This window comes from Heliangelus exortis, chromosome 25, assembly GCF_036169615.1.
Source record: "Heliangelus exortis chromosome 25, bHelExo1.hap1, whole genome shotgun sequence".
Lineage (NCBI taxonomy): Eukaryota > Metazoa > Chordata > Aves > Apodiformes > Trochilidae > Heliangelus > Heliangelus exortis.
In genome coordinates, this window is record NC_092446.1 from 1,223,808 (window position 1) to 1,239,650 (window position 15,843).

Consider the following 15,843-nt stretch of genomic DNA (forward strand, 5'->3'; position numbering starts at 1 on the left):
CCACAATCTGGTTATTTGCTGTGTGACTCTTTGCCAGAAAAATGCCAGAGGGAGCAGGGTCTGCGGGTGCTCAGGGGATGCTTCAGAAGAGACTTAATAGCCCATTTCCACATCAAATTTCTATGAATAACCATCAGACACTTTACAAATCAAACCCCATCTTTATTAAGCAAGTATTTACTGTGCAATTACAGACCTGGAAGCAGGGAATTTAGACCTTGCTGTGATTATCATCAGACATATGGAGGTTGCTAGGAGCTCCTGTTGTAGCTGAAGTGAGAACTGGGCAGCTGGCTGATGCTGAACTTCAGCATTCCAAAGCCTGGAACAAAGAGAAACCCAAGGAGAGGATAGGATGCAGATTGTAAAAACAAGTGAGCTGTCACTGAGTAAACCTCTGCGTGCCTTTGGTTCACAGGATTTACGTTGTGCAGTGCATTTGGTTTTATGCCTCAGACAACTAAACAATACAGAAAACAAGCCTGTAGCACTGAGTGATGGACAATATACACTGAATATGTCAGCAGTAGCCTCAGACTTTGCCTTGCTAAGTGCCTTCTCCCAGCTTTAATGCTCCAGAATCCCCCTGAGGTCACTGCACTGCTGGATTCCTGGGATGAAGATGCTGCTCAGCCCCAGCTGGTTGCTGCTCTGAGATGCTGCTGCCCACTGGCTCCTGGTGGGACACAGCCCCTTTCTTGCATGCACTGTTGATGTCTGGCTTTGAAGTGCAGAAAAGAGTAAAACAGCCCTTCTGTCTCTGCAAAAGAGAGAGAATTTCAGTTGAGGGTTGAACTTTGTTCACCAGGCTGCTGCCTTCAGAATGGTCTCTGTTACTAAGCAGTGGCAGGGGGGCAGCTTAGATCCCTTTGTCTGCCCTGTTTGTGAAGGGTTATTACATGGCTGATCATTGGAATGGACTGTTTTGGAGCCTGGAAGATCTCATTTCTATTAATCCTTTGTGTAGTACAGTCTTGACATGATCTCCTCAGTGGAGAGTGCCACAAAAGGTGATAGGATGGAGCTTTTGTGAAGAGCTGTGCTGGCATGTGCTCCCCTTTGAGGAACCATTGCAGGATCTAAGGGAAATACTCCTTACTGCTCTTATATAATGTGGTGCACATTATAACAATTTACCCAGTCCAGAATTCATCCAAGCTATGGTGAAACAGGATGAAACTTTCATGATTTGTTCTGCTCTCTGGTAACAAAGCATCCTAAGCTCTTCCACTGGATCTGGGAAAGGGAATGGCCCTTCAGGCTGCAGGGATGGTCCTGCCTGTTCTTGGCCATGGACAAGCAGCCTTTTGTCAGCTCCTTGCTGCTGGTCACAGCTGAAACCCAGCTGAAGAGCCCTAATCCCAGCTGATGAAGCTGTTTTGTTCCACTATGATTCCCAGTGAACAACTTTGAATAATCACTGAGTTTGATGACAGGCACTGCTTGGCTCCCATTCTCTTGCTTTTTCTGTTGCAAAAAAGCTGTGAGTCAATTAATTTAGTGTACAATCACTTTGCTATTTGTGCCTTTCCCTTTTTCATGCCATAATGGGATTAACTAGAGGCAGCCAGTGAGTGGATTGCTGAGCACTTACCACTGGTGATGTGGGCAGCCCACTGGCTGCTTCCTCATCACATCACCAAACAAACTCCAGTTTGCCCAGAGCCACAGTGAGAAGAGTGTTTACTGCTTTTCATTGGAACAAGAACTTCTGATTTGAAATGACTGCTTGGAAATGGAAGAATCAGAAGAGAGAGAGAGAGAAAAAAAAGAGAAATAGTGATATTTACAATCATTCTGCAGGTGGGCTGAAGTTATGTTTTTAATAGAAGGGACATCAGCTGCTGGAAGCAGAGCTGGTTCCAGTCATCACTGCAGCACAAGCAGGGTCCAGCACTCACTCAGCACCAGCTGAGCCCTTGGCATCAGCACCTTTGGCCACGGGCAATTGCAGTTTTGGGGAAGCAAACGTGCTGCAGTCAGTGGCAGCTGAGCCCTGCAGCCTGGGCATGGGGCAGCACCTGATGCTTCTGCAAGCACAGGGGACACTTGGCTGGGCACTGCAATCCAGCCAGGAAAAGCATTTGCTGCTCTCCTTATTCCTCCCTTTTTACCAGCTGGGGCTGGCAAGGTGACTGCCAGGCAACCCCTACCAGAGCTGGTCATTCCCATATAGCTGGTTGGAAATTAAGGCTAATGGCTCGGATACCTACTGGGATTTTGCAGACTTTTTCAGCAGCACCGTCTCGGAGCAGAAGGACACCTTGGTTTTCTCGTGCCCCACACAGGCTGGGTTGCAGCCACAAGAAGTTCTGGTTGGTGTGCTGAGGTTGTCTGGCAGGCCCAGGCTGCTGCCCACAGGGAATTCCCCCCTCTCTGAGGGGCTTTGCAGCTTCTCCTCTCTCATTTCTGTGTCCTGCTCCTGAGTGGGAGGGTTTGGACAGCCCTGTGTGGGTTCCTGAGGGAGTGACATGTCCTTGTCCTCGTCTGCTGGTGTCGGCCAGGTGGCCACCACGGGTGTGCTGGGTCTGGAGGCCTCTGAGTCTTGTGAGATGGAGAGGGAGCTTTCAGCTGCTGCCTGGCCGTTCATGTGGAGCTTCTTCATGTGGTGCACGACGGCTGCGGCGTTGAATGCTTGCTGGGGAGGGAGAAAAAGAGCCCAGGGTGAGCCCCCAGGGATGCCCAGCTGGGGGGGCACAGCAGGAGGAAGGGGGGTGGGCAGCTGGGGAGCACCCACAGGGTGGGCAAAGGGGGATCTGATTGTTCTGGGCATGAACATCAGGTTTGAGTGGAAACTGCTGGGACCTTGGAGATTGCAACAATTTCTACGTGAGGAAACTGGGGGGAACAGCTGCAAATTCTCACTGAAACTCTTGATATATTGTGAAATACCAATTTGACTTCAAGGATGAAAGGAGGAAAAGATGGATTAAGCTCCCCAGAAGATCTGCTGATGGAGTGTGGGTTTCACTCCCTCAGTACAAAGGCAATCACCCTTCCTCCCTCCCCTTGACTTTCTTGGCAAGGCTGCTTTAGTGCCACGCTGGTGGTAAATTACCCATTTTGTTGGTCCAAAAAGGCCACAGCCAGGGACTGGCTGGGATTCCCAAGCAGCTTTCAGTGGGTCCCAGTGAGTGGGTCCCAGCTCTCGGGTGCTTCCCCGCGCAGCCGAAGCCTCACGTGGTGCTGGGTGGCAGCAATTTTTTTTGCCATTTGTCACTGAAAGGGCCCTGGGCTCCCCCTGGCAAACAACTTACCCTCCATTTGCTCTTTGCAAAGTTTTTCTGAATCTGAGCACTGACAGATGGGTATATGTCACGGTGAAGGGCTGTGTTGCCATTAATCCTGCAGATGGGGAGAGAAGAAAATGGGCTCGTAGGCAGATGGCATTCGTGAGGCATTCCACATTCTGCAGGCAACTGAGTGCTTTGTACGTTCAATCAGCAATAATTAAACCCAAAGGATAAACAGCAACAAAATGTAACACAAACACACACTTCCGAGCCCAGGAGAAGCTCAGGGTGGGATTTCTTCTTTGCCTCTGTTTATGGAGGCAAATACGCACAAATTGCATCTTTAATTATTCATCATTTTCTTTCTTTGCATACAAAAAAAGAAATCCCCAGGGTGACCCAGAGGCAGATGGTGATGGTAATCACAGGGGCTGGGGAGATGCCCCTGTGTTCAGCTCCCCCTGAGCACGTGGCCACCAGCCCCAGCCAGGTCCCCTCCTCTCACCATGGGTGCCTCAAGGCTTCTTCACAGGTGAACCTCGTGGTTGGGTTTTTCTCCAGCAAATGTCTGATGAAATCCTTGGCTGTTTGGGAGAGGAGGAGAAGCAGAGAGAAGAGGTTATTGTCTCCTTGTTCCCAGTTATGATCCTAACAGGGAAATTCTGGTGGATAAGCACCACAAAGGTCAGGCCTGGGAGGGGGTGTTGGTACCACCTCATCACCAGTTAAAGGGAGATGTTTGCACTGAAGGACTCCAGATGAAAAAATGCTAATTGGGATGTACCAGACTTCACACTTAGATTATGTGGAATTGAATTATTCAGCAAAAAAAAATGTTCTAAAAACCATCGGAAAGAGCAGGCTGAGCAGATGATACACTGCCCTGAAATATTTTTTTTTTTATTTTTTTTTTTCAGGGAGGATTGCAGTGTTTGTTATCGGGTCCTAACAAACATAACCTCCTGCTAGTTTTGTTTGTATGTATGCTCAAAACTGCTGCCAAGATGCTGGCTTCAGTAAACTCTGTGCAGGTGAGCTCCACAGACAGGTTGGTCTGGTGGAAGGGTGCAGGGGAGGCTGACAGCTTGGGGTGTTGCTATAAGGAAATGTGAAGTATGGGAAGGAGAGCAAAGGGGGAAGGAAAAAAAAAAAAAAAAAGAAAAAAAAAAACCAACCAGAAAAAACAGGGTGAAAAACTCTGGAGTTCCTCTGTTTCCAAGGGAAACCTAAGCTGGCTCTGAGCTCACTAATCATTTGGAAAAATCAGGGTTATATTAACAGAGGCTTCAGCTGGGGATGCTGCATTACAAGCTGGAGCAAAGCACCCCAAAAGCTCTGCCCATGAAGCTCTGTTGGGGGCTGGGACCCCTCTGGAAGCAGAGCCCAGGTTTGGATTTTTTGCTGCTGTGTCAGTGCCTCTGTTGAAGGCTTCATCCTCCCCATCCCTGCCCAGCTCTGGAATTTTACCTGACTCAGAGATATCGTCCCAGAATGGAGACTCAAACTCATAGTAGCCTTCCTTAATCTTCTCAAAGAGTTTGGATTCAGTCTCTTCATAGAAAGGAGGGTACCCACACAGCCTGGAAGAGAGCAGGAATCCTTCAGCAGCTCTGCCCACCAGCCCAGCCAGACGTGGGTGGGCAAGAGGGGTGGGTGAGGGATGGAGGAGGTGGGTGCTCAACCCACCCATCTGCCCCTCTGCCTTGGTAAAGCTGCAGAAAAGAGTTAAAAAACTTAACTGCAGCAGTGAAAGGACAAAGCCACAGCTGGTACATGGTTGTATGGTGTGGGAGGCAATGAAACAAAAAGTACTGAGGGGAGAGGGAATGGTGTTTGTAGGCAACTGAAAAGAAACAAAGCAAAGGATGAGGCACATAATGGAGAAAATGGGATTCCTTTCATCTCCACTCCAGCACTTGATTCCCCCCATCCCTGTCATCTCCACAGCCTGGTGAATCAGTGCAAAGGAAGGAAACAATCCTGCTGTGCTCCTGCAGCAGAACAGGGCTTGGCATCACCTCTGCTTGCACTGCTGCAAGGTGTGAGGAGCCACGGAGTGGGGAAAGTCAGGGACAAAATGCTGGGGTCTGTCTGCTCCTACTCACAGGATGTAGGTGATGACTCCAATGGACCAGCAGTCTACAGCCTTGCTGTATGGCTTCTGGGCCAGCACTTCAGGGGCTGCAGAACAGCAAAACCAAATGAAAATTCTAAGCAGTGATAAATTATCTTATGCTGGGAAAAGAAACAATCTCTTGTGCAACTTCTGTGACCTCTGTGGTGCCAGTGCAGGGAACCAGCCAGCAGCTGGATTGCTCTGTGCTTTCTATACCTATTTTTATACCATTGGATAGAAAGAACCACTGACACTTTCTGCCTGTGGCCTGAGGTTTTAACCAGTAAGCTCTGATCCAGCCAGTGCAGCCTGGTGGATATTAAATAACATCTCATGGTGTTAATTTTTTTTTGGTGTGATTTTTTCAATAAATACATGACTAATGCTGAAATATATTGCTCTTAAAATGCTTCTTTTCCTTGCATTCGGGGGTTTTGCAGACTAAACTGATTTGTAATCCAGTCCATATGTGGTCCACTCTGTACATCTGTGAGTAGCACGTTGCTGTTAACATTATTATGGTTTTTTTTCTTTCTTGATAGGCAATGCACAACCTTTTTCCAGACCAACACGAGCCCACTCTGCATCCTTGGCTTACCAACGTATCCTGGAGTCCCACAGGCAGTGGACATGATCCCATTCTGCTCCATTTTAGACAAGCCAAAGTCTGTGATCATGATTTTGGAGTTCTCTTCAGGAGTAAGGTAAAGAAGGTTTTCAGGCTGTGAACACCGAGTGGTCAGAGGTCGGAATTTGCGGGAGAAAAATAGAAAAAAACCAAGAAATTCATGGGGAGAGGAGGTAAAGCCTGTGGCCAGCCCAGCTCCCTGAGGAGCTGGAGTTGCTGGGCGTCAGGTCTCACCTTCAGGTCCCGGTGAACTATTCCATTTTCGTGGAGATATTTGACTGCTGTCAGGACCTGGTGGATCACCACGCTCGCATCCTTCTCCGTGTAAACGCCTCGTTCCAAAATCCGGTCGAAGAGCTCTCCCCCAGACACCCTGTGGGAGGGATAGTTCAGAAAGAAAAAAGGGCCCTGGGATTGCTCCCTTCAGCTAAATTTACCAGCATCCTGTAGCAGCCGGGTGCTCAGAGCTGATGCCCACATTGAGCTGCTGCCACGGTGCCCACTTTCATTTCTGGGAGCCCTGCCTGGCACAGCTTTAATTAGAAATATTTCTGGCTCTGCCCTGCTAAACTGTGATGAATTCATTTGCATAAAGTCATCCTCATCTCGGTTTAAAACCTTCCTGCTAAAACCAGCATGGGCCAAGGCAGAATGGGAAGGTTCCAGGTTGGTTCTAGCTCTCTCCTGGCTTTCGAACAGCTCTGGTGCTGCAGCCTCTGCACGGGTGGGACCCCGGGGGGCAGGAGCTGGGACACCCCCTGGCACCCTGGGAAATCCCCCCAGAAATGGCTCTGCTGATACTCACAGCTGCATCACCAGGTAGTAGTGGGTTGTACTCTCATAAATATCTTCTAAAGTCACAATGTTTTCGTGCTTTATCCTGCAAGAAGAAACGCAGGTCAGAAACAAACCTGGCAAAGGCAAAGTGCCTTCTCAGATGGAAAACCCAAGAGTCATCTTGCTTTAATCACCAGTGAAAGCTCGCTGGGCTGTTTTCTGGCTGATCTCCCTCCCCTTGAATGGCAGAGAGAAGAAACTTTATAAATTCACAGCACTATTGATATGTTCTTGAAAAAGAAATCCTTGTTTCTTTATGTTATCCTTGCTGTAGAGCCACCTGTCTCAGGAAAGGGCCTTTGTTCTGCTTTACATCCCCATGGATCTGTACTCACTTTCTCAGCACTGCTATTTCATTGTCCAGGCTGCTGTCCCTGGTGAGAGGAGATTTCTTGATGCACTTCAGAGCAAAGAGCTTCCCAGTGCTTCTGTGCTTCACGAGGAACACTTCTGAAAAGGCACCTCTGTGGAGAGGAGAGGTTGTGTTTCAGCAGATGTTGCTGCTGTGAACCAGAAAGTTGTTTACAGAGAGAGAGAGAGAGGGGAAACCAAGGAAAAGCAATATGGTAGTAATTTAACTCTAAGTGCATGCTGATTGTAAAGCTGGAATTGCATCTCCAGCAGCCCCAAATTCAGCATCTGCACTGCAAGATTACGTAGAAAAAAACCCAAAACCAACCCACCACCATTTTCTCTGCAGCAAAAAGGTTATTTTTCAATAGTTCCTCATGAAGTTGTGTCGAGGTAGTGGACAAAAAAGATCCCTGCAATGAAATTAAATCCCATTCCTCAGCTCTGCCTGCAAAGACAGTGAAGTGTTTTACTCCTGTTGCAGTTCAGGTGTTCCAACCAACCTTCTGCATATTTGAAGTGCAAAATCATGGGATAATTTCTGTTCATGTTTTCATTCTGCACCGAGTGTGTTTTCCTTTCTGCAGGGGCTGCTGATACCTGAGTAACCTTGGTCACAAAGTGACAGTGAGTGCTCCCAGCAGGGTTCAGCCCGGTGGGTATTTATAATGTGCCTAAAGCTCACAATCCTGTTAAAGGTTTGTCTCAGGCAGCAGAACATCTGTCCTGGGATAGTGACAGTGTGTACTTTGCCAGGTCAGTCCTCAATTATCCTCATCAAGTCAGCAACAGATTAATTGATGGCAGTCAGATGGAGTTTGCCACTGAGCCCACAGAGCAGAGTGAGGACAGGGAGAGGCTTTTGGGTGGGATGCTGGTGCAGCAAAGGAGGGCAGAAAAACCCCTGTAATGCACTGCTGAGCTGAACCCATCTGCCACGCAGCACTTTGCTCCTCTGCCTTTCTTAATTTCCAGGTAGTTTTATGTCCCACACCTTCAGTTTTATTCTTTGGTTAGATGAAGCTGTGCATGTGGAAAAAAAAATCCTAATTTCTAATGCTAAATTTTCTTATTAATATAATAGTAGGAAATGAACAACCTACAAATCAGCTGCTGTGGCATCTGTTCTATATATCTGTCCCAAACAGTTTATAATAATTATGTCCCTTATTAAAAAATGATGAATCAACAAGTTGGCGAGGAGAGAACAAAGCTGTTTCTAACCTCATTCCTTTAGAGAAAGCTGCTGCATAATTTAATTTAATTTCTGAGGCTGACCAGGAGCCTGATAATTTAAAATGTCTCCCAGGTCTGGAGTAGCTGTTTTCTGGGAGCTTTGCCTGGGTTCTACAGTCACAGAGAATTTGGCTGTGACAGAACTCTCTGGTGGAGGTAATTCAATTCCTCCTCCACCCCTCTGGAAATGTTTTCTTGTCTCATTCGCAGGAAGAGGCAAATGGAGCTGGTAACTCACAGAGAAATATTGTACAACTTGAACATCTTTGTTCTCCTTTAATCCCTCAACTGACTCAGAGTTTGTGAGCTAAATATACGACTTATGATTATAACACCTCTCCCAGAGCCATCCCCTGACCTTGCTTGGCCTCGCAGCAGGGCACTCAGCTCAGCAGGGAAAATTCCCAAACTTCCCTAAGGTGCTGGGTGGGCTTTGGGAGGAAGGGGGAGAGGGCAGAGAGAGGCTGGAGGGCAGCAGCAGCTTCAGTGCCACTTGGCAAACACAAACCAGGAGCTGCAGCACCCGTGGGTGATGGAGCACCCAGCCCTCACCCCAGGATTGCTGCTGCCTGGTGACACGAGGGATCCAGGGAAGGATTTGCTACCCTGGGCTTGGGAAGCTCTGCCTGGAGAGGAGCTGTGGTACTTACGATCCCAGGGCCTCCATGAAAATGAAAGTTTTTCGGATGTTGCTCGTCTGTTTCTTCCAGGAGCCACTGTCCTCCTCTTCCTTGCGACCCATCTCCTCCAGAGTGGAAGCAGGGAAGGCTGTGAGGAAGAGGAGAGAGGACTGATGGGGCAGGAGCTCCCTGGGAGGTCAGGGTGACCCCGGAGCTGGGGGGGCTCAGGATGCTGGGAGTGGTGTTTGCTTGGTCAGAGGAATCAGACTTGGTGTGAGATTTTGTGCTCAGAACTGTGCTGAGTGCTGTGTGGGAGCTGCTGTGTTTTCACTATGCTCCTTTAGAGCATGTTGGCAATGATAAATGTTTGTATTTTTATTCCTATTTGGTGGATAAAGCCCTGCTAAATCGTTGTTAATTTTAACCAAAGCATCCATGACTTCATGGGTTAAAAGTTAGGTGCAAGCAGTGGAGGAGCTGGGTTGTAGCTGAGCTGCTTTGTAGCTCAAATCATAAAGAGCTCGTGACTGCAGGGAGGGAAATTGATATAAAATATTTTGTTGCTCTGTCTTGTACAGTTTGCTCTGCTGTCATTTTAAATTCTTGTTAATTGGCAGATTGCTTTTGCTCTGAGTCACAACCTTCCCATTGCTTTGTTCTGCAGGGTGCTGGCTGGGGGGGAGGCAGCTGCCCAGGACCCTTTCCCGTGGGGTGCTGTGCTCAGATGTGGAACAAACATTCCCTGCCTGCAGCCCCAGGCTCTGTGCAGCTTTCTGGAGTCACCCCAGGGGTGGCCAAGCCCCTGTCACCAGTGCCAGAGGATGTCACGGCAGGGACCCTGCTCTGCTGGGACTCCCAGCTCTGGGACTCTGGATCTGAAACTTCTGCTGCTGCTCAGGGGTGAGCTCTGGGGACCCAGGCACTGCAGAGGGACACTTGGGGCTCCTCACCCCCAGGGTGGGAGAATCTGAGCTTGCACCAGGGCTGGGAGGTGAGGGGTGTTACCCAAAAACACCTTAACACTCCTAAGAAGGTCAGGTCTAACATTACAGAACTGCAAGTACACTGGAAGGTGAAAAAGAAGCCCTGAGACTAAAAAAAAAACAAACCTCCCCATTTTAAAATGTCTTGTCCACACTATAAGGATACAAAAGAAATGGATTTCAGATGCTGCTGGGCAGCAGAGGTTTGGTGCTGACAGCAGCACCAGGAACATCCCCTGGACACATGGAGCATCTCTTGGAATGTGGAGCATTTGCATTTCCTGAGAGCAAAACCTTCCAGACACAGCTGAGCCTTTGAAAGACAAAGCAGCTTTTATAGAAAATAAGTTTTGGAAAAAGGCAGAAGTACTGAAGCAGAGGAAAAATGGGAAGATCTGGTTTAACAACAGACACCGTAGACATTGAATTCCTCCTGAACCTACTTTATGTCCTTAATTAGCACAGTCTCAGGGTTTTGAGGTCCTTGACACAATTTTTTAAAGACTAATGTAACATTATAAAAAACAAAATTGACCCATCTGTAAACACCTGAAGGCTTCAGTCCATAAAATCACCAAAGGCCAGCATGCACTTGACCTTCATTTACCTTCTGGATTCTGATGCACATGTGGCTCCTCGAAATCCAACTCCTGCAAACCATCCTGCTCTTTAGACTCAGTGAAGTCTGAAAATGCTGATCAATTGCTAGTAACTTTTCTTCCAATATTTTGAGCCTCAAAAATTGCCCATCCCAAATCTCTCTAGATCTGGAGTGTGTCAAAAAAGAAAATTCTCAGCAGAGACATTCAGCTGCTGCTGGAAGGTGAGTTTAATCCACTTTAAATAAGTATCAAATGCATGAGGCCAGCATGCATGGTGCTGAGTGATGGGCAAAATCCAGATGCCCTCTCCATTCCTTTCCCACCCCACTGTCAAGCAAAAAATTATGAAGTTAAAAAAGAAAAAGTAGGGCAGGCTGGCCCTGGGGACAAGCAGTATTTCAGTATTTTAGTCTCTGTCCCTGTGCTGAAGCCCAGCCCAGCTGGCACAGGCTCTGTGGGGGCAGCCCAGGCACAGTGGGGTGCAGAGATCCTTCCTGGGGAGGTCAGACCATGTCACAGAGGTGACTGATCCTCTCCATGTCAGGAGGGGACACTGAAACCATTTAAATTGGCCCATAGGAGCAAAAGCATCAAATTTGCCCAACATTCCCACATTTAAGCTCGTTTCTCTTTGTGCTCTCATCTTTAATTCCTGACAAATTCAAGAAGTTTCTTTTTTAAATTGATTTTGCTTCTGCAGGAAGGTAGCACTGTGTTTTTTGTGGTCTCCTCTGAATCAGCTCACAGTCCCTCCTTCTGTCACTCTGTGCGTGGCATTTGGGTTTCCAGGTGTCTGGATGAGCTCTGACTCCCTCCACGTGCTGTGGGTTTCCTGCTCTCAGGGTTTCTGTGCCATCACCAGAAACTCATTTCCTGCCTCCCCTTGCCTTGCTGCAAGGACAGGGAGGAAGTGCTGCTACTTTCAGAGCAAAATAATGAAATGTTTGAATTGCCTGAAATGTAAAGCTGTGTGTGCTGGGGTCATGAATACTTGTCCACTTTCCTTACATTTGTTCATGTTTTTCTTAGTGCTTTTTCCTTTTTTGGTGCAGGGAAAGGGGTTTGGTGCAGGATGCTCTCCATTCAGCTGTGATTTTGGGATTATGGGACCTGTGACTTTCCTGGTGCAGGCTCTGGGGACTCATCTTTCCTTTGTCTCTGTCTGGTTAAACCACTTGTTGCACTTTGCAAGAAATCAGTGTATGAGAGATTTGCTGTCTTTTTTTTTTTTTCTGTTTAAACTGGCCCAGCAATGTTCTGTCTCTTCTCAGTGCTGATGCACACACAGGGTTTAAGGTATCCACTTGCTTTCCTTTTCACAGGAATAGGAATAGGAAAATCCCAACAAACTGCTGGGCCTGTCAGGTTTTCCTGACATCTGATGTGTCCATCTCTGCCCTCCCATCACCTGCTGGGTGTTTGTCAGCTCCATCCTGCCCCTTCCTCACCTGTGCTCCATCCCTCCTGGGGATGCTTGGGATGCATGGATCAGGGCAGAGGACACGAGAGGTCTGAAACCCCCATCCCAAGCAGTGTCTGGGTTTGCCCTTTTGCCCCTTCATCTCCTGAGTGTGAGCCCAGCAGTGTGTGGGGATTGCATAAGTGCCTGGAAAGGCTGGTTAATTACTGTAGGTAAAGACCTTTGGAGATTAAAATGAAGTACATAACATTGCTTTCATTTGCTCAGCCTCCCTCTGCCCCATCCTGACAAATGAAGGAAGATGCAGGGCTCTGATCCTTCAAGCATTCACTGAAAGGAGTCAGCAGTGGCAAAATTAATGTGCAACCTTTGGCCTCTCCTGCAGGCTCAGTCTGGAAGTGTCCCTGCTGCTGTCCCCTGCCCCAGCCAGCAAGTGACACGTCACTGCTTTGAATGTGAGGAGTGTTATTATGACCTTGCTTAAATCTTTCCTGAAGAAATTTGTTCTGCTTTCGTATCTCAGGGTAACAAATCCATCTGCAGGCAGCCACTGCTCCTGAACAGAGAGACTGCATCAGCCAAATTAGTGTAAGACATGATTAATGGTCTTGTGACAAAGTTCCATGGGGAGGGGGAAGATGCATGCTGCTTCCATGATCTTGCCTTTACAATTAGAAGTTTGCAGAAAACTGGGAGAATACGAAGTCAAAGGGCTTTGCTTAAAAGAAATACATCAACCCAAGCAATCTACATGAGAATGAACAAACTGCCAGGCCAGCCTCTGGTTCAGGGACAAAAGAACAAGAAATTGAAAACACGAGCTCGCCATTAGAAACAAATCCACATTAAACATCCTGGATTCATCCCACTGTTCCATTGATTCAAAAGCAGTGCATTAACTTAGTAGTACTGAGAAACACTTGCAAAATACCGTTTTTTTATTATAAATATTTCAGATTCCTTAAAATACTTTTGAAGCAAGATGTCAGAAGGCAGCTTTCTATGAAATTGCTAAATATAGTGTGAGTGCTGTAGGACACCAGGCTGTGCACACAGGTCCCCCAGTATTTACCAAATGAAATTCATTTAAAAAAAACAAAAAAACCCAAACCAGGTTAGCCAGAACCCCACCTGCTTCACCACACGGAACAGACAGGAAAAGCAAATGGCTATTAAGGAAAGAATATTTTGCTTACCCAAGTCAGAACAAAGCGAGCAACTCGTGTTGGCAGCTCCTCCGGCTCAGCTCCCGCCGTCTGCAGGGATTAGAGGGAGGAGATGGCTGTGCCAGGAGCAGGCAGCCCCTCACCAGCCTGGGGGTGTGTCTGGGCTGGGATGAGGATGAGGATGGGGATGAGGATGGGGATGAGGATGAGGACACCCCCGGCACAGCACGGGACCCCCCCTGCTCCCCAGGCAGGGACTGATCCAGCTGCTCCCTGCCGGCACCAGCGCCTGCTCCTCCTCAGCTCCCAAGTCAGCACTGAAATGTTCCTGGGTGGGATGCAAATAGAATTTGCCTGAATGGAACAAACGATTTCTTGATATTAAAAAAAAAAAAAAAAAAAGCCCAGTTTCCTTTTGTGTGATGCTGGGAGTTGTGTGAGAGGCAGCGTGGAGTGGGACAGGGGGGTCCCACTGGGATGCTCCAGCACCCCAACCCTCTCCTCCCCAACCCAGGGGGAGGTGATGCTCTCCACCATCTTTAGGTGACAGAAAACCATGGAGAAAAATCATTGCAGAGGAAGTTAATCCCCACCAGCAGATCTTTGGGCTGTTTCAAACCATTCAGTGGATCTATTTTGACTTCAAACCCGCTGTGTGTCTGCCTCCCCAGGCTGCACAGCACAAATGAATGTGGGGAATATTAATAATTCTTTGAATCTTGTCTACAGTGTAGGATTTTTAGAGATGGCAATAACAACTTTACTGACTGCTCTCTCAGTTGATTTACACTGCCATCTAGAATAATGTGTGAAAAATGTACACGTTGTTGCAAAGTTTAGTTTTGTATTAGGAATAAATCAACTCTGAGGCAATACCAGAAAATCATGTTTTTTTCTGAATAATTTTCCTCTAGTAGCTCATTTCCAGGGTGAAGGCTGTTGGGTATTCTTCATTTTTTGTTGGCTGGACTCTGTCACGGGCCCAGGATTTGGTCAGAATGTCTGGGATTTGAATGGGAAGGTTTTCTTTAGTGCTGGACATGGTGCTTGTGGTATCCCTGGTGTCACTGTCACCAGGAGCTGCTCTGTCACTCTGCCTTGGGAGAGACCTGGGAGATGCTGGCCACCTCTGCCTCTTGCTTGTTCACTCCCATCTAATCAGTTCCATTTGTAAACCATAAACCAGTGCACTGCTTTTGGTATTGTTGTTTTGTCATATTCTCAGCTCACGTCTTATTGTGCTGTAATATTTTGGGGCTTCTTATTAACTTTTTCTGGAGTTCTTTCACTTTCTCCAGAGCTTTCAGCAATTGTAACTGGAAGGTTCATGGCTGCAGTTTAATCCCATGTTGGCAGGTGATGCAGAAAGGGAGGAGAGCCTGGGCCAGGGAGGGCATTTTCAGAGAGACTCAGCTGGAGCAGCCCAGGTACCCAGAGCAGAGCCCCCAGGATCTGGCTGCTGGATGTGCACAGAGGGGCAGAGGAGAAAACCACCAAGAGCTTCATCGAGTTGGGTTCATGGTGATCATTTCCCAGTGGAGAACAAACTGGAATCTGTGCACCAGCATCCACCCTCCCCAGCACTGGTGTCTGAGCCCCAGGTTTTGTGTGAAGGGGCTGGAGCCAGGCAGGCTGGGCTGCTTGCAGGGTGATTAAGGGGAAATGAAATGAAAAAGGACACGATTTGCCATAATGGGATGGCTTTGGGGGAAGTTTCAGGCGAAAGGGAAGCATTTGCTGGGCTGCAGCCCTTGGAGCTGGGGTGGTTTATGAGTCCTGTGGCTGTGATGGACTGGAGCAGGCAGAGACACTGGGGCTGCTCTTGTAGCCCTTGCTGTAAATGTGTGATAAATCTTACAGCAGGAGTGTGACTGCAGCAGGGCTGTGCTGGGAGCTGCCACCAGTTTGAAGTGGGAGGTAACTGGAGTAGGAGGTAACTCCTGAAAAAAACAGGAAGAGATCTTCAGTGTGCCAGAGCTGCACATCCCCCCCATCATCAGCGTTCAGGGTTTGGCCTTCAGAAGCATTTAGAAAACCATCAGCAACCCCCAGGGTGGGAGAGAGAGGGAAAAGTTCCCTTTGAAGTGGGAAGAACCACTGGAGGTGGCAGCTCCCGACCTTGCCAGATAGGAAAATAGGACAAGAGGCAACCAACCCAGTTCAGGGACTTCTGCTGAGCTCTCCATGGGCTGGAGTTAAAATAGCAGTTATTAACCAAAGGCACTCAGAGCAAGCAGCAGGCAGGTTGGTAACTGCATGAATCAGAAGTGAGGAGGTGGGATGGGAAGCAGCAGCAGAGCCTGCAAACCCCCCAACCCCTTTGTGTTGGGGAGGGGCTGCCAGCCCCAGCTCTGCCTTGGGGGCAGGAAACACTGGGCAAGGAGATTTTCCAAGAAAATCACAGCCAGTCCTTGACCCCGGCCCAGGGTGTTGTTTGTTGGACAATGCCAGAGACATCTGCCTTGGAAATGAGTAAAACAGGGGTATCCTCTGGTGAGGAGGGATATGGATCATGTCTGAGTTTTTGCAAAGAAGGGAAAAAAGAAAATCTCTCCTGAATATTATCAGTGAGGGGACAACCAGGGCAGCAGGGCTGCTGGCCAGGAGGGGCAGTGGAGAAGTTTTGGGATGTGAGAGCCTGAATGTAAGAA

The 15,843-nt window shown here is 48.1% G+C and overlaps 1 protein-coding gene across 2 annotated transcripts; it reads right to left on the bottom strand.

The window, feature by feature from the left end:
• Positions 1–141: 141 nt before the first annotated feature.
• Positions 142–13,779, bottom strand: CAMK1G (calcium/calmodulin dependent protein kinase IG). 2 transcript variants are annotated; one of them, XM_071768205.1, is made up of 13 exons: positions 13,223–13,779; positions 9,052–9,169; positions 7,150–7,278; positions 6,783–6,857; positions 6,212–6,350; positions 5,948–6,071; positions 5,339–5,414; positions 4,701–4,813; positions 3,739–3,817; positions 3,258–3,345; positions 2,214–2,638; positions 1,595–1,725; positions 142–760 (listed from the first exon to the last, which is right to left on the bottom strand). In XM_071768205.1, exons 2-12 carry the CDS (start codon positions 9,141–9,143, stop codon positions 1,632–1,634), a joined length of 1,434 nt encoding a protein of 477 aa, XP_071624306.1. In that variant the 5' UTR covers positions 9,144–9,169; positions 13,223–13,779; the 3' UTR covers positions 142–760; positions 1,595–1,631. The 2 variants fall into 2 exon arrangements, with proteins under 2 accessions (XP_071624306.1, XP_071624305.1); XM_071768204.1 differs by having other exon boundaries at positions 1,595–1,728; positions 13,223–13,363.
• Between the last annotated feature and the right edge of the window lie 2,064 nt (positions 13,780–15,843).